At 45.9% G+C, this 23566-nt stretch overlaps 1 protein-coding gene across 2 annotated transcripts in view; it reads right to left on the reverse strand.

Annotated features, from left to right (window-relative positions):
• RAB5B (RAB5B, member RAS oncogene family) overlaps window positions 1–23566 on the reverse strand; it is a 60335-nt gene that overhangs the window by 24925 nt on the left and 11844 nt on the right. For both annotated transcript variants that reach the window (XM_033935575.1, XM_033935576.1), the window contains exon 2: window positions 4–278. In XM_033935575.1, coding sequence (XP_033791466.1) covers window positions 4–166 — 163 coding nt within the window. In that variant the 5' untranslated portion in view covers window positions 167–278. The remainder of the gene's footprint in view (window positions 1–3; window positions 279–23566) is intronic.

Below are 23566 nucleotides of genomic sequence, written 5' to 3' on the forward strand. Positions count from 1 at the left end.
TACCACCAATAGTGCTCTCCTGATACTCATGGAATTGGCCTTTGACAAAACGTAGCACCAGGCTAGACTTCCCCACTGCAGACTCTCCCAGAAGCACCAATTTAAACTGACAGATTTTACTGGCTTGAGACTGACCATTCGGCCTTGTAGCTCCCCTGCTGGTCATGGCCTGGACTTGGAAAGCACCCTTTGCCCCAATGGATGGACAACCCTCAATCCAAGAACCAGCCTAGCAAGGACTGGCAGCAGCTTGCCCAAGCAGTGAAGAAGCTCCTGATCTAGAAAAGATAAAAAAGAAGCAAGACACACTGCTCAAACATCTCGTAAACATTGTACTTCACCTACACATTACTTTCTTAGACTTAGCTCCACTATTAAAGCTTTATTTATTTTCAAAATTTCTATACCATTTTTTCCAAAACGGTTTACAAAGAGTTACATACATAAAATATTAAGAATCTAAACAAGATAAAAATAAAAACAGACAAATTCAGTCTTACATAAAATCAATTGCGCATCTACAAATAGTTGAGTCTAACATTTTCCTAAATTAATTCCTCTCTCTCATTTTCGAATCTGGCCAACAAGGCCATTCCATAGCTTGACTCCTGCACATGTGAAAGTCACGGCATTTGTTTCCACATATTTAGGGTTAGCCTTAGTTATCTGTTTTTGTTACTAACTGAATGCGACATCATTTCATTAAATATGGACTACTGCAATAGTTCACACAGTCAACAGCTGATGTAATGTCTATTTCATTGTGTCTGCTGGTTTTACATAGTTACTTTATTCTATTCAATTTACATAAAATCACCTTATCATCCAGACACAAAGGTGATTCACAAAACACATTACCCCTTATGTATTCATAACAATTACCAATTCCATAGTCAACCCTTAACCATACCTTCTCATTCCAAAGCGATCACAGCCATTTCATTCAAAGGCCTGTCTGAACCAATAGGTTTTTATAGCCCTCCAAATCTTCAAATCAGAACTTGAATCTTACTTGAATTCCATCAAATATGGCACCACTGAAGAGACACACTATTCCAAAAAACTCTGGCAAGCCTGTCCTAACTCTGAACTATCACCAAGCCTTTGTTAGTGGAGTGGAACGAAGTGTCCTCTTTTTGGAGTATAACCACCAATCCTTTCCTGCAGCAACATACCATTCAGCACTTTTAAAGGGCAAGGCCAAAAACTATCATCTCTAAATGCCTTCAATATCCAAGACATCTGTACCAATCGGAAGCTGTATTGGCACATCCGAGACATCTGTACCAATGCCTTCAATATCCGAGACATCTGTACCAATGGGAAGCTGTATTGGCACATCCGAGACATCTGTACCAATGCCTTCAATATCTGAGACATCTGTACCAATGGGAAGCTGTATTGGCACATCAATATAAGCAACAAAACAGTAACTAGACATCTGTACCAATGCCTTCAATATCTGAGACATCGGTACCAATGGGAAGCTGTATTGGCACATCAATATAAGCAACAAAACAGTAACTAGACATCTGTACCAATGCCTTCAATACCTGAGACATCTGTACCAATCAGAAGCTGTATTGGCACATCAACATAAGCAACATTACAGTAACTGAACATCTGTACCAATGCCTTCAATATCTGAGACATCTGTACCAATTGGAAGCTGTATTGGCACATCAACATAAGCAACATTACAGTAACTGAACATTGGTAAAAGAAAGCACAGTTACTTACCGTAACAGGTGTTATCCAGGGACAGCAGGCATATATTCTCACATGTGGGTGACGTCATCTACGGAGCCCCAGCGCGGACAGCTTTTCAAGCAAACTTGATTGAAGTTTCAAGTTTGCTACACTGCACCACACATGTGCATGCCTTCTTGCCCACTAGAGGGCGCATCCCACCTCGTGGTCCTCAGTTCCATAACTAGCAAAGAAGCCATCCCCGGGGAGGTGGGCGGGTTGTGAGAATATATGCCTGCTGTCCCTGGATAACACCTGTTACGGTAAGTAACTGTGCTTTATCCCAGGACAAGCAGGCATGATATTCTCACATGTGGGTGACCTCCAAGCCAACCAAAAAAGGGCAGGTGGGAGGATGGCAATTTAGGAAAACAGATTACGTAACACCGACTGGCCAAACCGGCCGTCGTTTCTGGACAAAGTGTCTAGACAATAGTGGGAGGTGAACGTATGAACTGAAGACCAAGTGGCAGCCTTACAGATGTCCTCCATAGGAGTGGATCGGAGGAAAGCAACCGAAGCTGCCATCGCCCGGACCTTATGCCCCGTGACTCGACCCGAGAGCGGGAGACCAGCCTGAGCGTAGCAAAAAGAAATACAAGCAGCCAACCAGTTGGACAAGGTGCGCTTAGAAACAGGATGTCCTAACCGATTAGGATCAAAGGACAAAAACAATTGAGGAACCTTCCGATGAGACCTGGTCCGTTGGAGATAAAATGCCAACACCCTCTTACAGTCAAGCGTGTGAAGCGCCGTCTCGCCAGGATGGGAGTGGGGCTTAGGAAAGAACACAGGAAGGACAATGGACTGATTGAGGTGGAAATCAGATACAACCTTAGGTAAAAATTTAGGATGGGTGCGGAGAACCACCTTGTCATGATGGAACACAGTGAAAGGCGGATCCGCCACCAAAGCTTGCAACTCACTAATCCGTCGAGCAGATGTGAGAGCAATCAGAAATACCACCTTCCAAGTAAGGAATTTCAGGAGAGACTTGTCGATAGGCTCAAAGGGAGGTTTCATCAGTTGAGCTAAGACAACATTTAAATCCCAAACGACAGGAGGGGGCTTCAGAGGGGGACAAACATTGATGAGACCCTTCATGAAACGCGTCACCAGAGGATGAAGCGAAAGAGAACGACCATCCAAGTGCCGATGGAAAGCCGAAATGGCACTAAGATGTACCTGGACAGAAGTCGTCTTCAGGCCGGAATTAGACAAATGTAACAAATAGTCTAGTACCGAAGACACCGGGACCGAATCCGGATCCAGATGACGCGAGGAACACCAGGAGGAAAACCTGGTCCACTTCTGGGAATAACAAAGCCTGGTCGAGACCTTGCGCGAGGCTTCCAAAACTTCCCGCACCGAGCGGGACACCTGGACAGAAGTCAAGGAGAAAGGAACCAAGCGGTCAGGTGCAACGACTGAAGATTGGGATGCAACAGCGAACCCCGACTCTGAGATAGCAGAGAGGGAAACACAGGCAGAAGCAGAGGCTCCCTGACACTGAGTTGAAGAAGCAGGGAGAACCAGTGTTGACGAGGCCACCGAGGCGCAATGAGAATCATAGTGGCTCCGGACGATTTGAGACGAACCAACGTCCTCAAGATCAGGGGAAAAGGAGGGAACGCATAAAGGAACCTCCCTCCCCAGTCGAGAAGGAAGGCGTCCGCTTCCAGACGGTCCGGGGAGTACATCCGAGAACAATACAGGGGTAGTTTGCGAGTCTCCGGGGAGGCAAACAGGTCCACTTGTGGAGTCCCCCAGCGGTCGAAGACCTCGCGCAGGACTCTGGAGTTGAGTGACCACTCATGCGGCTGGAGAAGCCGACTGAGTTTGTCTGCCAAGCAGTTCTGTTCCCCCTGGATATAGACCGCCTGTAGGAAGATGTTTTGGAAGATCGCCCATTCCCAAAGACGCAGAGCTTCCCGGCAAAGGGACCAAGAGCCTGTCCCACCCTGCTTGTTCACATAATACATGGCCACCTGGTTGTCCGTTCGCACGAGGGCTACCTGGTCGCGGAGCAGGTGGCCGAAAGCACGAGCCGCCAGAAAGATGGCGCGAAGCTCCAATACATTGATGTGACAGCGCCTGTCCTCCACCGACCACAGGCCTTGCGTCCGTAGACCATCGAGATGGGCCCCCCACGCGTACTCCGAGGAGTCCGTGGTCAGCACCTTGCGAGGCGGAGGGACGAGAAAGAGCAAACCCCCGGAAAGATTCGAAGAGTCGGTCCACCAACGGAGCGAGCGTCTCAAAGAAGGAGTCACCATTATGCGAGAAGAAACCGGATCGCACTCCTGGCGCCACTGAGAGGCCAGAGTCCACTGAGGAATTCTCATGTGCAGCCTGGCGAACGGCGTGACGTGGACCGTGGAAGCCATGTGGCCCAGAAGTATCATCATACGCTGGGCCGACACCATCGGCAGCTGAAGGATCAGCCGGCCCAACCGAACCAAAGCCTCCAATCGCGGCGGAGGAAGGAATGAACGGAGGCGAACAGTGTCCAGCACTGCGCCTATAAACTGAAGTGATTGTGTCGGGCATAAGTGGGACTTTGGAAAGTTCACTTCGAACCCCAGTCGTTGAAGGAAGGCGATAGACTGTAGGGTCGCTGAAATAACCCCTTCCCTGGTCGGGGCCTTGATCAGCCAATCGTCCAGGTAAGGGAAGACTTGAAACCCCCGAGACCGGAGTGCGGCCGCAACTACCACCATGCACTTCGTGAAGACTCGAGGGGACGAGGCCAGACCGAAGGGGAGGACTCTGTACTGTAGGTGCAGCTCGCCCACCTGGAACCGTAAGAATTTGCAGAAAGCGGGATGCACCGGAACATGGGTGTACGCTTCCTTCAGGTCTAGGGAGCACATCCAGTCCCCCCCCTCCAAGAGAGGATATAGTACCGGAAGTGACAGCATCCGGAACTTCAACCGTACCAGGAATTTGTTGAGCTTCCTGAGGTCTAGAATGGGGCGCAAGTCCCCGGTCTTTTTTGGGACCAAAAAGTAACGGGAGTAAAACCCCCGCCCCCGTTGGTCGGAGGGGACAGGTTCCATCGCCCGAAGCCTCAACAAGGCCCTGGCCTCGGCCAAGAGGACGGGGAGCTGAAGCCGGTTGGATGGGCAAGCCCCCGGTGAATGTTCCGGCGGTGTAGCGCAAAAATTGAGCGAGTAGCCCTCTGAGACGGTGCGGAGCACCCAAGCGTCTGATGTTATCTCGGTCCAGGCCGTGTAAAAGGACCGGAGTCGACCCCCAATGGGAAGGGGGTCCGGCGCGATGGCGGAGGGGGTCCGGCCCCATCCGCCCATCCCGTCAAAAGGACGGCGCGGGCTTTGCAGGACCCTGCGGTGGAGTTTTGGCTTGTCCCCCTCTGCCCTGCCTAGGGGGGCGCCGAGGTGGTGGCCTAGAAAAAGCCGGAGTCGACTTTTGAGGGTACCTCCTCGGGGGAGGCCGGAAAGGTTTCTGAGGCGTGGCTCGAGGTTTCGGACGGACCAAGGAGGCTAACGAGCGCTCCTGTTCCGAGAGCCGTTTGGTCGCCGCCTCCAGGGAGTCATCGAAAAGTTCGGACCCCACGCAAGGCAGGTCCGCAAGGCGTTCCTGGAGGTTTGGGTCCATATCGAGGGTGCGGAGCCACGCCAACCGGCGCATGGCTACCGCAAAAGCCGCCACCCTCGATACCAACTCAAACGTGTCATATACCGAATGAAACAGGTACAACCTCAGTTGAGACAGGTTGGACACAAACTTGTCGAACCCTTCCTTGCGGGAGTCCGGCAGGGCCTCCCGATATTGTGGCAAATCCTTAATCATGCTACGTAAATAAGAGGAATAGGTAAAGGCATAATTTAACGTCCTAGATGCCATGAAGGAATTGGCATAGAGGCGGCGACCAAACTTGTCAAGGGTCCGACCCTCCCTGCCGGGAGGAACCGCCGCAGAAACCCAGGAGGGCTGTGTCTTTTTGAGGGCAGACTCGACCAGCAGAGACTGGTGGGAAAGTTGAGCCTTCTCAAACCCCTTGGGTGGTATCGACCTGTACTTGGATTCCATCTTCGACGGCACCGCTGCAACTGTAAGAGGGGAAGTCAAGTTTCGAAGCAAGGTCTGAAGAAGGACCTTGTTTAGGGGAAGCCGAGGGGATTCCCTTGGGGGAGCAGGGAGATCCTGCTCCTCGAGGTACTCCTTGGTATATTGCGACCCCGCCATGAGGTCAAGCCCCAAGGCACGTGCCATATCCTGCACAAAGCCAGAGAAGGAGGACTGCCTGGCCGGCGGGGAGGGGGTTCTCGACCTCTCCGCCGAACGAAAGGGGGAGGGCTCGTGAGAATACCTGGGCTCCCTCCCGGAACCCGAGCCCCACGAAGCCAAATCCAAGGGTCTCGAGGGGGTCAGAGAACGTCTCCGCCTCGAAGAGCCTCTAGGAGACGTCCCAGGCGTCCGAGGACCGCCCCCCTTCCTCGGCGAAGAGTCCCGAGAACCCCCTCTCGCAGGAGAGCGGAGAAGCCTCGGGTTGTCGAGACGAAGCTCCGAAACCCGCAAGGCCTCGCCCCCGAGCGGCGAGGAGTGACCACGTCGCCGAGGAGAGCCTCGCGAACGCTTCGGCTTCCTCGGGCGACGTCTCGCCCGAGGCCGGCCCGAGGGCGAGGAACCTCGGGAGGACCTCGAGGAGGAGGAGGAGGATATCCGTCTCACCCTGCGCACCTTGTCCCGGGGCCGAACACTGCACTCAGGCGGGGCCCCCGAGGTCGAGGGTAAGGTCGAAGCCGAGGTCGGCGGTGCCCCGGTCGCCGAGACCAAGGGAGTCAAGACCGAGGTCGCCGAGGTCGGAGCCCCCGAGGCCAAAGCAGTCGAGGTCGCAGCCCGCTGCAGTTGTTCGAGGGCGCCAGACAGCTCCGTGGAAATTAATGCGCGGAGCAGGTCCTGGAACGCCGGGATCCCCACCATGGTCGGCAGGTCCGAGGCCAGGGGATGCTCCCTGGAGGGCGACCTCGGTCTCGAGTATTCCCTCGGGGCATGAGTGGCCGGAGTCCTGGGCGGGGCCGAGGACAACCCACCCGCCGCAGCGGAACTCGAGGATGGCTTCTTCGACGACCCTGGAGTCGGGGATGGAAAAGAGGACTTACCCGAGGCAGGTTTCGTCGGGGGCGTCGGCTTCGAAGTCGAGGTACGCGGCGACGCCGAAGGCGCCGAGGCCGAGGTCAAGGCCGGGGCCGAAGCCGAGGCCGACGTCGAGGCCTTTCCGGACGCGGAGTCAACTGAAAAAAGCTCTGCCATCCTGGCGCGGCGTCAACGAAGCGCTCTAGCCTGAAGAGTGGAACACCTGTCACAGGAATTAGTCGGGTGTTCGGGTCCCAGGCAGAACAAGCACCACCGGTGGGGGTCAGTGATCGAAAGCAACCGCTCACACCGGGTGCATTTCTTAAAGCCCGTCGAGGGACGGGACATGAAAAAGTAGTAGCCGGGAACGAACGAGGTCTCACGGGAGCCCCCGGAGCCGAACGGATGAAAACAAAAACTTTTTTTTTTTTTTGACGAAAAAACGACGGACTAACCGAAAAAACAAGAAACAAAGCACAGCGACCGAGCTAACGAACCCAGACGCGGTGTCAGAAGGCTTGAAACAAGAGCACAATTTCCACAGGGCTTCTGGGTCCGCGGAAGAATTTGAACTGAGGACCACGAGGTGGGATGCGCCCTCTAGTGGGCAAGAAGGCATGCACATGCGTGGTGCAGTGTAGCAAACTTGAAACTTCAATCAAGTTTGCTTGAAAAGCTGTACGCGCTGGGGCTCCGTAGATGACGTCACCCACATGTGAGAATATCATGCCTGCTTGTCCTGGGATAAATGCTCTTAAGCACCTTAGACTACTGTAATATCATATAGTTGGGATCCTTTAAGAAAACCATCAAACGTCTGAGAATCATACAGAATATTGATGTCCGCCTCATTTATGGTCTCTAAAAAAAATCGGACCATGTAAGCCTGTTCTACAGAAAACTTCACTGGTTTCCAAATGGAGACAAGGATCATCTTCAAGTTTGCCTGCCTTCGCTTCAAAACCATAACAGGTTCATCCCCGATCTACCTGTCACACCAATTTGTATTTCCAGGCACCTCCTGCACACGTAATACCTACCTGTAGCTTTCCCCTCCCTGAAGGGCTGTATCTACAAAAGATTCCTTGATAGAACACTGTCATTCCAAGCTGGCAAATGGAACAAATGTCTATCCACCCTCATTCCTAACACACCCTCCTACCAAGCCTTCAGGAAATCAATCAAAACCTAACTCTTTGACAAATTCCTCTGACTCCTCCCTGCCTTGTTATTCTCCGATATACTTATTGCATATCTGACTACTCTACCAATGTAATTGACAATATTCTCTGTCTGTGTACAGTCTCTTCCTCTGTAAAACCGCTCTGAACTGCTTCTAGTATTGCGGTATACAAAAAATAAAGTTATTATTATTATTATAGCTAAATCTCTTGAAAGGTGATAAGGGCATAACTATCAAATATCCTTAGAGTAAGAACCAAGTGTACTCCCTATGAAATTTCAGATGTCTTTTTGAATACTAAGGCCCAGATGCACAAAGCTCCAGACACCGCTGGTAAAAAAAAAAAACCCCAAAAAACAAAACCATGGTGGGAGCAATTTTTTCTTTACTAGTAATGCTAAGCATAATAGCTAATCGTGCAGAGGATCGCTGGTAAAAAGGGAAAGGAACTGTGCCTGGCGCTTCCTCAGAAGAGAAATTGCTAGGAACAGTTCCTTCCTCCTATCAGACTAGCTACTCTCCCTGCCCTGCTGCGCCGCAGAACTCCCTGAAGTAATTTTGAGGCTTTCCCTTCCGGCTCAGTGCTGAAGCCACCGCTGGCTTTGGGAAGTCCTGCAGCTTACTGAGCAGGACTGTGGAGTCTGAGTCTGAGTCGGAGTAAATTTCGAGTACCTGGAGTCGGAGTCAGAAGTACAAAAAACTGAGGAGTCGGAGTCGGAACATTTATCTACCGACTCCATTTTTGAACTTGGCATACCAATCACGAGCGATTCTTTCAGCTATAGCACCCACTATATACACAGCACAAATGTTGCGAGCAGCTTCTGCGGCCTTAGAACCTTGATTAAAAGCAAAAAGAAGGTGGTGTCGAAAATGCTCATTTCTCTCAACTTGACATTCCATTTTAACGATCTGAAAATTAACCAGTGCTGTGGAGTCGGAGTAAATTTCGGGTACCTGGAGTCGGAGTCTGAAGTACAAAAAACTGAGGAGACGGAGTCGGAACATTTATCTACCAACTCCACAGCCCTGGATTTAGCGCACGCTAAATGCTAAGGTGCCCATTATATTCTATGGGCACCTTAGCATTTAGCATGCGCTAAATCGGTTAGCGTGCCTTGGTAAAAGGACACCATAAATAGGTAATTTCAACAGTACCTTTAGTTACACACTGGGAAGAGATGAAGTACGATGCCAAATATTTACATTTTTTCGATTTCAAAATTATCAAATTGAACCAAAGAGGAGGTTGTATAAATCCTATTCTTTTACAACAGTGTATCGCAAACTGTGTGCCATGGCACACTAGTATACCTTCTGAGATTTTAAGTGTGCTGGGCAGGAAGAGAGGCTCTGGCGCCTTTGTCACCTGACTTCTCCTACCATTGTGTATCTGCCGGGACTCCTGCCTTCTTCTCTCCACACCCCTGAACCAGCAGCGGCAGCTCCGTGTGCTTTTAACTTCACCATACAGCTGCCACTAGCAGTAGTTTAGATGCTGTGGTTTCATCAGGTAGCCTCGGGGCCTTTGCTAGGCTGGCCCACATCACATCATCGAAGTGGGACGGCCTAGAAAAGGCCCTGATGCTGCCTCATAATTCCATATAAGTTACAGTACATTTGGAAGACTGAATCCTTCTACTTTATGTATTGTATTTAGATATAAGCCTGACTATAACACAGCATTATGCTGCATTGTGATGCTTTTTAAAAACATTTTTGAGTTTTTCCTCCGATATATAATTTTTTTGGCACTTATTTATGGTTTGACATGGTTGCGTTCACACGTTTGTTATTTGTGGACATATTATACGTTCCTCATAGTTTTAATGCTTGTATTAGTTACTTAGAACATAAGAAGTTGCCTCCGCTGGGTTAGACCAGAGGTCCATCGCGCCCAGCAGTCCGCACCTGTGGTGGCCCATCAGGCCCATGACCTGAAAGGTGATCCTTTTCTAAGCCCTTTAATCCTCTTATCTTTCTATCTATACTCTTTCTATAACCTATCTCTACCTCTATCTGTATCCCTCAATCCCCCCTAACCTTCAGGAATTTATCTAATCCTTCTTTGAACCCCCGTAGTGTACTCTGTCCTATCACAACCTCCGGAAGCGCATTCCAGGTGTCCACCACCCTCCGAGTAAAAAAGAACTTCCTAGCATTGGTTCTAAAATTGTCCCCTTTCAGTTTCTCCGAGTGCCCCCTTGTGCTTGTGGTTCCCAATAGTCTGAAGAATCTGTCCCTTTCTACCTTCTCTATGCCTTTCATGATCTTGAAAGTCTCTATCATGTCTCCTCTGAGTCTCCACTTTTCAAAGGAGAAGAGCCCCAGCCTTTCCAACCTGTCTGCGTATGAAAGGTTTTCCATACCTTTTATCATTTTCATTGCTCTTCTCTGGACCCTTTCAAGTATCGCCATGTCCTTCTTGAGGTACGGTGACCAATATTGGACACGGTACTCCAGATGCGGGCACACCATCGCACGATACAGTGGCATGATGACTTCCTTCGTCCTGGTTGTAATGCCCTTCTTAATAATACCCAACATTCTGTTTGCTTTCTTTGAGGCTGCTGCACATTGTGCCGTTGATTTCATTGTAGTATCTACCAGCACACCCAAGTCTTTTTCAAGGTTACTATCCCCTAGCACTGATCCCCCCCCCCCATTTTGTAGCTGAACATCGGGTTTTTTACCCTAAATGCATGACCTTGCATTTCTCTATATTAAAGCACATTTGCCATTTACTTGTCCACTCTTCCAGTTTGTTTAGGTCCCTTTGTAGGTCTTCACATTCTTCCGTGGTTCTAACCCTGCTGCAGAGTTTGGTGTCATCCGCAAATTTAATAACTTCACACTTCGTCCCCGCTTCTAGGTCATTTATCAATACATTGAACAGCAGCGGTCCGAGCACCGACCCCTGGGGAACACCGCTTGTGACCTTCCGCCAGTACGAGTAGTGGCCCTTCACTCCAACCCTTTGCTTTCTGCCTGCTAACCAGTGTTTAATCCATCTGTGTATGTTCCCTTCCACCCAGTGGTTCCAATTTCCTAAGAAGCTGCTCATGGGGTACCTTGTCAAAGACCTTCTGGAAGTCGAGATAGATGATGTCTACGGGTTCTCCTTTGTCCATCTGGCTGTTTATCCCTTCAAAGAAGTGCAGTAGGTTCGTTTGGCACGATCTTCCCTTGCAGAAGCCATGCTGGCTCGCTTTCAGTTGTCCATTCTTTTCTATGTGCTCACAGATGCTGTCCTTTATCAGTGCCTCCATCATCTTGCCTGGGACTGAACTCAGGCTTACTGGCCTGTAGTTCCCCAGGTCACCCCTTGATCCCTTTTTAAAGATAGGTGTGACATTTGCTATTTTCCAGTCCTCCGGGATCTCCCCAGTTTTCAAGGACAAGTTACAAATTTGTCAGAGTTTCTGCTATTTCATTTCTAAGCTCTTTTAGAACCCTTGGGTAGATTCTGTCTGGCCCGGTGATTTGTCGCTTTTCAGTTTGTCTATCTGTTGGAGGACCTCCTCATGGCGGTCATATTGGAGTAGCTGCTATGCTCTGAGCTTTTCTCCTATGGAGTGATTTTCTCCTGCTTCCAAGCCTCAGGATCACGTTTAAATTTATTGAGAAGTTATTGAGAAGACAGCAATTTTCAGATAAGTGACTTTATTGAAAATTTTGTTATTGAGAATTCAAATTGATTGTGTTTTTTTGCAAGTGATTGGGAAATTGTGTCTTCAATATTTTGGGAGTTTTTTGACCAAGGATGCGTCTGCTGGCTTCAAGTGATATTTGAAGCTAGCTTGTCTATGTGGGTTGCTGTTTTGATAGCCCCTATTAGACACTGAGGTCTTTTCTCCCTTTTAGTTAAGATAAAGTATGTCATCCTGAATATTTTGAGAGTGTGTCTTTGTGGATATTGATTTATTTGACATCCTTTCTTGGTTCTACCCATTTTTGTGATATTATCTCTATATGCGCCAGTTTTTCTTCTTGATCTCCACTTATGATCTCTTCGGGTTCTGGTACATTTGATGTGTCCTCGCTCGTGAAGACCGACGAGAAGAACTTGTTTAACCTGTCAGCTACCTCTTTTTCCTCCTTTACCACCCCCTTTCTGTCTCCATCATCCAGCAGTCCTACTTCCTCCCTCACCGGTTGCTTCCCCTTGACGTATCTGAAGAACGTTTTGAAGTTTCTTGCTTCCCCAGCCAGCCTCTCCTCGTATTCTCTCTTTGCTTTCCTAACCACTCGGTGACAGTCTTTCTGGTGTTCTTTGTGTTCTTTCCGGTTTTCCTCGGTTTGGTCCTTTTTCCATTTTCGCAACGATTTTTTTTTGTCACCTATCGCCCTCTTTACTTCATTCGTTATCCATACTGGGTCTTTAGTTCGATTTTTTTTGCACCCTTTCCTAAACCTGGGAATGTACAGGTTTTGTGCTTCCAGCACCGTGTCCTTGAATAGGGACCAGGCTTTCTCTACAGTCTCCATCCGTTTTGAGCAATTTTTGAGTTTCTTTTTCACCACTGCTCTCATAGTTCCCTTTCCTGAAGTTGAGCATCGTCGCTGCGGTTCTCTTCACTTTGGATGTTCCTACTTCTAATTTGTACCGGATCATGTTGTGATCGCTGTTTCCTAGTGGTCCTTCTACTGCCACTTCCTTTGCAGGTTCCCTAGCCCGTTAAGGATTAGGTCGAGAGTGGCATCCCCTCGTGTTGATTCTTTAACAAGCTGTTCCATGAAGCAGTCTCCCACAGCCTCCAGGAATTCTGTTTCCCTCGCACAGCTTGAGTTCCCAATGCTCCAGTCTATCCCGGGGTAGTTGAAATCCTCCATCACCAGCACACTTCCGTGTTGCATTCCCTCCTCAATTCTGCTTCCAGTTCTTTGTCGTTTGCTTCTGTTTGTCCAGGTGGGCGATAGTACAGTCCCAATTTTATGTCAGCTCCATTTCTACCTGGTAATTTAACCCATAATGATTCAAGTTCTTCCGCCTTTGCTGCCGTATCCAATCTGGTCGAGTGAATGGTGTCCTTTATATATAGTGCTATTCCTCCACCCTTCTTGTGGGTCCTGTCTCTCCTATAGAGTTTGTACCCCGGAAGTACTACGTCCCATTTGTTGTCGTCCCATTTATTATGTATGATGTTATTATTATATTGTATGCTGAGTACCTATTGTGCAAAACGCTATGAACTGCTGGTTAGGTGGTATATAAAAATAAAATTATTATTACTCTCGTGTGTGCGAGTTGAGATATTTATTTTGCATTTTTTTCCCCTTTTTCCTCCATGGTGCTATTTCTCATAGAGAAGTATATCTTTTTAGTGTTCACGTGTAAATTAGCTGCCAGTATTAGCACTGTCTGTGCCAGCTCCCCGATTTATGAATATTTATATATGCTAAATAACCAGCCAGCTTTCATGCCCGTCTTGTATGCATGTGCTTATTTTTGGCATGCTCGTCTTTCATGACTCCATGGCAGCAATTTACTGCTAGGCTGTGTTTTTTCATTGTGCTTTTGATTTTTTAATATAGCGATGCCAATTTGGATTGCCTCCCTCTTTTCAGCAGCTGTATCTAAAGTCATATCACAAAAGCTACTAATGGATTATTTTGCTCTTTTAGATGTTGTCATGCATATTGGAGCCTCAATATAATCTGTTTGCTTACAGTTTGGGCCTTCACTCTCACTTGTACTGTCGAATGGCTTATAGTTTTGCTTCACTTTCCTGCATTAAGACACTATCATAGTGCACAAATATGCTTATTGGATTTTACAGGTTTTTTGGTACCACTACTGTTCGATTTCCAATGGTTTTGCAGTTCTCAAAGCACTATTTAGTAAGTTTTTTATTTTCTCCATTCACTTGGTCTGGCTTTTATTGTTATTGATTTGTCTCTAATATCTGATTATTTTAAGCAGTGTTCACACTGTGAACATCCTCTTATGCATTTATGTTGTTATTTTTTATTTTTCATGTTTCATTTATTCGTTAGTTATTTTTATTAATAGTGTAACATACAGTACTGTACAGTGGTACCTTGGATTACCAGCATAATCCGTTCCAGGAGCATGCTCGTAATCCAAAATGCTCGTTTATCAAAGTGAGTTTCCCCATAGGAAATAATGGAAACTCGCTTTGATATGTTCCCACCCCCCGAGGCCAGCGGCGCTGCTCTATCTCACCCCCCCACGAGAACCGGCATTGCTCCCCCTCGGAGAGAGCGTGAACTCACAGGCCTTGAGCATGCGCAGATGCTCAAGGCCCAGCAAGAAGAGGAGGCTGATCTTCGAGCACCAGCACTAACGCACAGGACATGCCAGTGCCGGTGCCCAGATGACAGTAAGAAGCGGCGGGGGGTATCCGATCGCAGGGGGGGGGGTGCCGCTCGCAAATCAAGGCACACTCGGTTTCCGAGGCACCGATTTTGCAAATGTTTTGTTCGTCTTGCAAACCGGTGCACTCATAAACCGAGGTACCACTGTATATGTTTTTCTATATGTCTCCTCTATGTATTTATATTCTTGTTTATATGTTTTTAACAAATATTTTATAGTACCCTTGTCATCTGAGGAAGGCAATTTTATATAGTTGAAACTTGGATCATTGTTGGGACTTACAAGGATAAAGATTATGGTATTGTTTTTGACATCTCAGTTGCCCTTTTGGTCAAAACTTTCTCCTTATCTTTCGTCTTTGTGAACATGGGGAAAAACATACACAGAGATGGAAGATGATGGTGAGCATGGGGAAAGAAGACATATCAAATGGTCAGGAGACACTGGCGAGTTAAGAGAAGACAGAAGGAAATCAAAACCAGAGTCCAAGACCAATGTGATTTGAAGAATAAAATGACCAGATAAAAAAAGGTAGAAAAATAATTTTATTTTGTGATTAGAATATATCAGATTTGAAAAGTTTATCCAGCCAGAACTGGTGTTAGACATAACTGGGGACCACAAAACCCACTACCAGACTGTGCTTTTTAGTTTCCAGCAGGCTTAGGACGCTCTTTAGCCAAGTGGCAATTGCCTTGGTTGCACTCCCCTAACACTGTTCCTGCCATGTGTGACTGAGGTATTCTGTTAGCATGATTTTTCTATGTAGAATTCTGTAGTAATTTGGCTTGTTCAGTTTTCTCGATAGTAGAGAGGATATTTGGGAGGGGAAGTGAGACAGGCGTTTTGTTGATCCTTGTTTTGTATTATTTGTGATTTATAAAATGACAATTGTACAGAATATTTTTTCTTTTTATACTTTAATAAAATGATTTCAGTATAAAATCATAACTATTCAAGGCTTGTGCGGATGTGATCAGAGTTTGCAGGGACAGGGCAGGGAAGGGGTCCAAGCTCTTGGGGATGGAGCAGGGACGTGGATTGAACTCACGGGGATGGATCAGGGACAGAGCTTGTGGGAACTGGGACAAAGTTTGTCCTCATGTCATTCTCTAGTTCAGTATTTTTCAACCTTTTGACACCTATGGACTGGTGGAAATAAAATAATTATTTTGTGGACTGGCACTGATCCGCAGACCGGCAGTTGAAGACCACTGGGCTAAATCGTGTCCATCTCCACCCAATCTTCGCCCCAGACCCTGCCCCCATAATAGTACTAATTGTAATACCATTTTTTCCATTCATTTTTCATATATACACACACACACACACACACACAATATAATCGTATTAACAACACATAATGGTTAACCACAAAATTAAAACACACAAAGCACACTGTATGCTTTTCAACATTCATTCCTACCAGAAAACAGATAACTTCATGCAAATATGGGACCAAAAACTAAAAGTACTAATATATACAAACAAACCCTAAGATTCAAGACTCTGCAACCAGTACAACTCCAGAGGAAAAGAAACAAATGCATTTCTTTCTGAACAGACAGATGTAAATCAATCACTAAATAAAAAAATAAAAGCATTCCCCCTACCGCGTTGTCTCTCTCCCTCCATGCTGTGCCTTGCCTTCTGGCCTGCCCCTTGGTGTTATCTTCGGGCCAGTCCAAGGGGTAATTAGCTCATAAATCAAATCTATAATTCAATTATCCTGAGCAAAATGTACTTGGAAAATGCTAGCAAAAACCCGCTCCCCATGATTTAAAAAAAAAAAAAATAAATAAATAAAATAATTACTTTTCAGGGACACACCATCACGTGCGGGAAATCAACCTGAGCGGGCGCCCCCAAAGGCCCTTCCATCCCTTTGTTAGCCACACCTCATTATCTAGTTGCACTAGCTGTCACCGCTGGGTCGCTATCCTCGCCAGTACAAAAAAATCAGAAAGCCATGGTCAATGTAGGTGGGATCAAGGGTGCGAGTTTAGATTAGCGGGATATAAAACATGCAAAAATACATGGGGGGAGCCAACTATTCCAAATGACTGGGGGGGTGCTAATCCCAACAGAAATTACCCCCTCCCTGGCCACAGTCAAGGAGTTTGCTCCATACTAGGGAAGGGGGAGCTCAAGAACCGAGCAGAGCTGCCTCCTATGAACTTCTGGGGCTGAGGTGATCAGTGGCCTGGGGTTGCGCACAGTCTGGCCCCTTCCTTTAACCTCCCACTAATCAAAAATGAAAATTGCTATTCATGCTTTGAGATGGCGAGGGAAACGCATGTGGGTCGAAGGAGCCTTAACGCCAGGCTCGAACAGTGGCTGCCAGGGGTAGGCCCCAACCTCTGCATTGGACACCTAGCGCCCAACTTTCGTCACCAGATCCCTGAGTGCTGCAGTGCACAAAGCTGTGGGCAGCGTCCCGCGCCTCATCTGGAAACCTTCCCTCTGATGTTGTGACGTCAGAGAGAAGACTTCCAGTTCAGGTGCAGGACAAATGTAGGAGCCTTTTCTCACTGCTTTGTGCACTGCAGCACTTAGGTAGCCGGCCCAAAGACGCCATGTTGATCGCACCATGGACCGGCAGCTGAATACCACTGTCTTCTGGGTTATTCCATGTCAAGTGATTAAGGGCTCCCTGCATGACCATCACGGATTTTGATAAAACTTTATGCACAAAGTCCCACATGTATCAAACGAACTTTGGTAAAGTTTTAGTTTCGCCTGTGGAATATTCGTGGAGATATAGCCATTTGTTTGACCCCATACTGCAATGACATACAGTACGACAGTGACATTCTGACAACTTTGAGACACAATATCTCACGAGCTATGTTTCCAAAAAAACTGAAACTTAGCTACCCTGCATAACATAAGAACATAAGCAGTGCCTCCGCCGGGTCAGACCATAGGTCCATCCTGCCCGGCAGTCCGCTCCTGCGGCGGCCCAAACAGGTCACGACCTGTCTGAATCACCAGAAGGGGCTCCCCTGCCTCCTTGGCTTCCCATTGAAGTCCCATCTTCCCATCGAAGTCCTAACCCTCCGGTCTTGCGCATGCACGACCTGGTTGGGTTTCTATACTTATTAGCTTTCTATACTTGTGTTACATCCCAGCTCCTCCCTCAGTATCCCACGATCCCTTTATCCCTCAGGAATTCGTCCAATCCCTGTTTGAATCCCTGTACCGTACTCTGCCTGATCACTTCCTCCGGTAGCGCATTCCAAGTGTCCACGACCCTTTGCGTGAAAAAAAACTTCCTTGCATTTGTTTTGAACCTATCTCCCTTCAGTTTCTCCGAATGCCCCCTCGTACCTGTTGTCCCCTTCAGCCTGAAGAATCTGTCCCTATCCACCCTCTCTATGCCCCTCATGATCTTGAAGGTCTCTATCATATCTCCCCTGAGCCTCCTTTTTTCCAGAGAGAAGAGTCCCAGCCTATCCAACCTCTCAGCGTATGGGCAGTGTTCCAGCCCTCTTACCAGTTTCGTTGCTCTCCTTTGGACTCTCTCAAGTACCGCCATGTCCTTCTTGAGGTACGGCGACCAATATTGAACGCAGTATTCCAGATGCGGACGCACCATCGCTCGATACAATGGCATGATGACTTCCCGCGTCCTGGTTGTTATGCCCCTCTTTATGATGCCCAGCATCCTGTTGGCTTTTTTCGAGGCTGCTGCGCACTGTGCAGATGGCTTCAGTGATTCATCCACCATCACACCCAAGTCTCTCTCAAGACTGCTGTCTCCCAACAATGCCCCCCCCAATAACTTTTGGAGCTCTATTCAGTGCTACCAATAATAATTTTTGTCGAGCATTGAGTGAATGGCTGAATTACAGTAAACTTGGCCGAAAAAATTAGTGCTCCAAAAAAAGTCAGTTTGACATTACTTAGCTCCCACAATAATTGAGTAATAAATGCGAAATTTGGCGCATAATGTCTCAGTACAACGTTGTTTTCAAAAGTACAATTTCAACCTCCAAGCTCTTTCCATTAGTTTACAAATTAAGTGTAAAGTTGCTAATTTGTGTAAAAAGGCCAAAAATAGGGTATTTTCAGCCTGCTTTTACAGAAAAATACCTTTCAGAAACTCTTTCAAATCAGTTTCATTAGAAAGAGCATATTTCAAACCCCCTAGAAAAGTGGGCTTCATTTTTCAACGCAGGTTAACAATGCCCGAAAAAGGGGGACAAAGTTGGGAGATGTCACCATGGCAACGGGCTACGTTTCAATTTACAATTATGTCACTTTTCACAGTTTTTCCCTGTTTATTTTTACTCAAGCTTTGGGTACAATTATAGTGTTCTTAATTAATGATTATTCCTAACTAGAAATTGAGGTGATAATTTTGTTGCATGCAGATCACAAATTACAACTTGTTTTCTTTTTCAGATCCACATTATTATTAATTCAGTTTAAAATGGATGCCAATGAATCGACTAATAATAATCCTTTTCTGCCAGACTGTGCCATTGGGCAAAAATTGTTGTCAAAGTGTCATGACGGCACATTTTATTCTAAAAAAATGTGGGCTCATTTTTTTACATAATTTGTCAACCAATGAAAAATTGCTTATCACTCGGCGCTCTGAAGTTGAATTGATGGATAAAGACCAAATCTGCCTCCACCACAAAGCAAAGTATCTCGACAAATACGAATTAAAGCAAACATCGTGTTGTAATCCATTTGAAAAGAAAAATCACATTGTTCAAAGTGGATTGTTAAAAGTCGATCTTGCCATGTCTAATGATTTTAGAAAAGTAGTAAAAATAAATATCAAGCCAGGTCAGAAATTTGCAGTAGGTGCAAAGTCCAATATGTTTCAATGAGTGAAGCTACTGCAGCATCTTCATCTTCAGACGATTTTGATATCAGCATCTCCGATGCAGTTGATCAAAGCTTGACTGCTTTAGGAACCTCTCCATTGAAAATTCGAAGGTTAGCTAGTAGAGATAAAGCCGGCTATGTGATACGAAAAATTGAACGTGTGCAGAATGTGATAGCCAAGAAGATTACATCTGCTGCTGGAGTTTCAGCTGAAGAAGTTGGGCCGTCTCGTCAGTCTGTAGAATGCAAGTTATGTGAAGATTACACTGACCTCATTGAAGAAATGAAATCGAAAATTGCAATATCCAACAGGTCAATGAAAGTTCAATTATTGACGATGGCCCCAAAAAGTTGGTCAATAAAGGAAACAGCAATGAAGTTTGGCGTTTCAGAGCGCATGGTCAGAACAGCCCAAAAAGTAAAGAAAGAGAAAGGCATTTGTTCTATACCTGATGCAAAAATTGGCAAGTCCCTTCCAAAAGAAATTGCAAATAGAGTTCAAGATTTTTACGAAGACGATGAATTCAGCAGAATATGTCCTGGCAAAAAAGATTGCATTTCAGTCCACCTCAATGGTTTAAAAGTACAAAAGCAAAAGCGGCTGCTGTTGTGTAATTTAAAAGAGCTGTACGTGGCGTACTGTAACAAATATGGAACTGAAATTGGTTTTTCCAAATTCTGTGAGCTCAGGCCAAAGTGGTGTGTAACCATTGGTGCATCAGGTGCACACTCCGTGTGTGTCTGCACGATACATCAAAATGTAAAGCTCATGCTACAAGGCGCCAATGTCAAAGAGAACTACAAAGTTCTTATGGAAAAAACTGTGTGCGACCTAAATGTCAAGGACTGTATGCTACAACGATGTCAAAACTGCCCTGGTGAAGAAGCACTAACAGCATACCTGGAAGAAATATTCAAGGATTTAGATCCAGAAGAATCAATAGAATTTAAGCAATGGGTTCACGCTGACCGTGAAACATTAGAAACAAGCGTACTAACCATGGACAACTTTATTGAAAGACTTGCAAGCAAGATTTGGAAGTTGACAAGCCACCATTTCATTTCAAAACATCAAAGTGAATATTTGAAGATGTTGAAGACAGGCTTAAAAGAAACGGAAATGATCGTTTTGATGGATTTCGCTGAAAATTACTCATTTGTTGTACAGGATGCCGCCCAAGGCTTTCACTGGGAAAATTCACAAGCTACGGTACATCCTTTTGTTGCATATTACCTCAATGAAGTGGGCACATTGCAAGTTGTAAACTGTTGCATTATTTCTGATCATATGCAACATGATACGATATCTGTACACGTGTTTATTCAAAAGTTGATCGAATTTTTGGCAACTCAAACAAACATTACCAAAATATACTACTTCAGTGACGGCTCAGCTGCACAATATAAAAACTACAAGAACTTTGTGAATTTGTGCAATCACAGAAATGATTTCAACATTGAGGCTGAATGGAATTTTTTTGGAACTAGCCACGGAAAATCACCCTGCGATGGAGTTGGTGGAACAACTAAACGAATGGCTGCCCGGGCTAGCCTCCAAAGACCATCAACGGATCAAATATTGACGCCAAAGGATCTATTTAACTTTTGTGACCAAAATATACACGGAGTTAAATACATTTATGTTCCAAAAGAAGAAATTGAAGAAAGCAAAAAGTTTCAAGAAGAAAGATGGCATGAAAGCAGCACAGTAGCCAGTACCAGAGAGCACCACCAATTTGTACCAGTCGACTCAAACTCGGTTCGTGTCAGCAAAGTTTCAAATGACACAATAAATTTTGTTGCCAAAATTTCTGATACTGCCATTCCAAATTTGAAAGTGTCCGAAATCTTTCCTGGTTGCTACATTGCCTGTACTTACGATAATCAATGGTGGATAGGCAACGTTGTTGAAGTCTCAATTGAACAAAATGATGCATTGATAAAATTTATGCATCCTCACGGTCCAGCTCATTCGTTTTATTGGCCAGAAAGGCAAGACGTTTGTTGGGTTCCAGAGCAACACCTCATCTGCATGCTTTGTGCCCCTTCAGTTACATCATCCGGCCGCCAATATCAATTTCCAGAAACTGCATTGAAGAAAGTGGCTCAAAAATTTAACAGAATGTTATAAAGATTGCTGGCAGTTAAAATCAAAGTGGACTTCACTTCGGCTTGGGAACCATATAAGATACCCAATTTAGGCTTGGGAACCTAGGATAAGACACCCTAATCATTGGCTTTGGAACCAGAAAGATACCAACAAAAGGCTTTGGAACCTTGACAAAGAAACCAAATGCAAGGCTTGGGAACCTGGACGAAGTGGCCCACCCGTGGCTGGTATTGCACAGCTATCGGGCGATGGGGTTGCCAGTTCAAACTCTTGAACTGGTAGTGACAATGTCACCATGGACCAACGCAATAGAGTAGTAGTAATACTACGTCAATACAAAACTGTAACTTTAAAAATGACAGAAATATGTTGAAATAGAGGTTGTTGCCGTGGCAACGTCTCCCAACTTTGTCCCCCTTTTTCAGCCATTGTTAACCTGCGTTGAAAAATGAAGTCCACTTTTCTAGGGGGTTTGAAATATGCTCTTTCTAATGAGACTGATTTGAAAGAGTTTCTGAAAGGTATTTTTCTGTAAAAGCAGGCTGAAAATACCCTATTTTTGGCCTTTTTACACAAATTAGCAACTTTACACTTAATTTGTAAACTAATGGAAAGAGCTTGGAGGTTGAAATTGTACTTTTGAAAACAACGTTGTACTGAGACATTATGCGCCAAATTTTGCATTTATTACTCAATTATTGTGGGAGCTAAGTAATGTCAAACTTTGACTTTTTTTGGAGCACTAATTTTTTTGGCCAAGTTTACTGTAATTCAGGCATTCAATCAGTGCTCGGCAAAAATTGTTATTGGTAGCAATGAACAGAGCTCAAAAAGTTGTGCAGGGTAGCTAAGTTTCAGTTTTTTTGGAAACACAGCTCGGGAGATATTGTGTCTCAAAGTTGTCAGAATGTCATTGTCATATTGTATTTCATTGTGGTATGGGGTCAAACAAATGGCTATATCTCCACAAATATTCCACAGGCGAAACTAAAACTTTACCAAAGTTCGTTTGAGACATGGTGGACTCTGCATATGAAGTTTCATCAAAATCCGTGATGGTCATGCAGGGCACTTTCCAAGAATCTGATCACTTGACATGGAATGACCCTTCTGCCTAATGGACGTGCCAGCCCTGTGGACAGGCAGAAAATTTCTGCGGACCGGCGGTTGAAGAACACTGTTCTAGTTTAGATATAAAAATTGCTTTTATCATTCGTTTTTACTTGTTATTACAATGTTAGCTATGAACTCTTGTGCATTTAGCCTTTTGCAATTATCAGCTTCTCATTTTTAAGTCTTAAGTTCTCTTCTCTTTAACTAGTTCTGTATCAGTTACTTCAGAAACCACAAGTCAATTAAAACTTATTTTCCGCTGTAGAGCTGATGTAATAATCTAAGCTATCCTTTAGCTTGGCTCTTTACTTCCTATTTTTTCATGCTAAGCTTTCAGTGTATTACGTTTCAACATGAAAAGAATCCATAGCTAAATTAGTGGGCATACAAAATACATGCCAAAAAGGTCAAATTTGGAAGAAAAAAAAATCCATACACTAATGCCTCCTCTTCAAAGCCAACCTGCCAAAGCAGCACGAGCTAAATGCAGAGTCACCTGTTCTATTCCTATGGGTGGTTTGGCATTTAGCTCACACTGCTTGATAGCATGGCTTTGTAAAAAGGGGGATTAAGTTTCTGTGCAGTTTTTTAAATTTTGTTTTTAAAATTTCCCTTTTTATTCCAGTTCTTCACCTCAGATGACTCTGGTCAACAAAAATCCCTGGTGGCCCACTGCCCCGCCCCCAGCCTCTAGATCAATGTTTCTCAACCTGCGGTACACATACTCTAAGCGGTACACAGGCTTCCTATTGGCGGTACGCGGGCTGACCGTTGCCTGGGATCTCTCCCTGCCTGCCCCCTGCTGAAGCTGCTGCCGATTCCTCTCTGCCACCCAATACACTACATCCACCCCCACCAGTCCGCCGCCGACATGCTCCATCCAATCATCCCCCACCACCGCAGCAACTCCGGGCAAAGAGGGGCCAGGCATGTACAGTGATTGCATGCTGCCGGCCCACAAGCCTTTCCCCCCCCCACATCAATTCTGACGTCTGAGAGAAGGTTCCGGGCCAGCCAAGCAGGGGAGATATGATTGAAGTCTACAAAATCTTGAGTGGTATAGAACAGGTACAAGTAGAATGATTTTTTATTGCATCAAAATTTACAAAGACTAGAGGACATTCAAAGT

The sequence above is a fragment of the Geotrypetes seraphini genome, chromosome 3 (assembly GCF_902459505.1).
Source record: "Geotrypetes seraphini chromosome 3, aGeoSer1.1, whole genome shotgun sequence".
In the NCBI taxonomy this organism is placed as follows: Eukaryota; Metazoa; Chordata; class Amphibia; order Gymnophiona; family Dermophiidae; genus Geotrypetes; species Geotrypetes seraphini.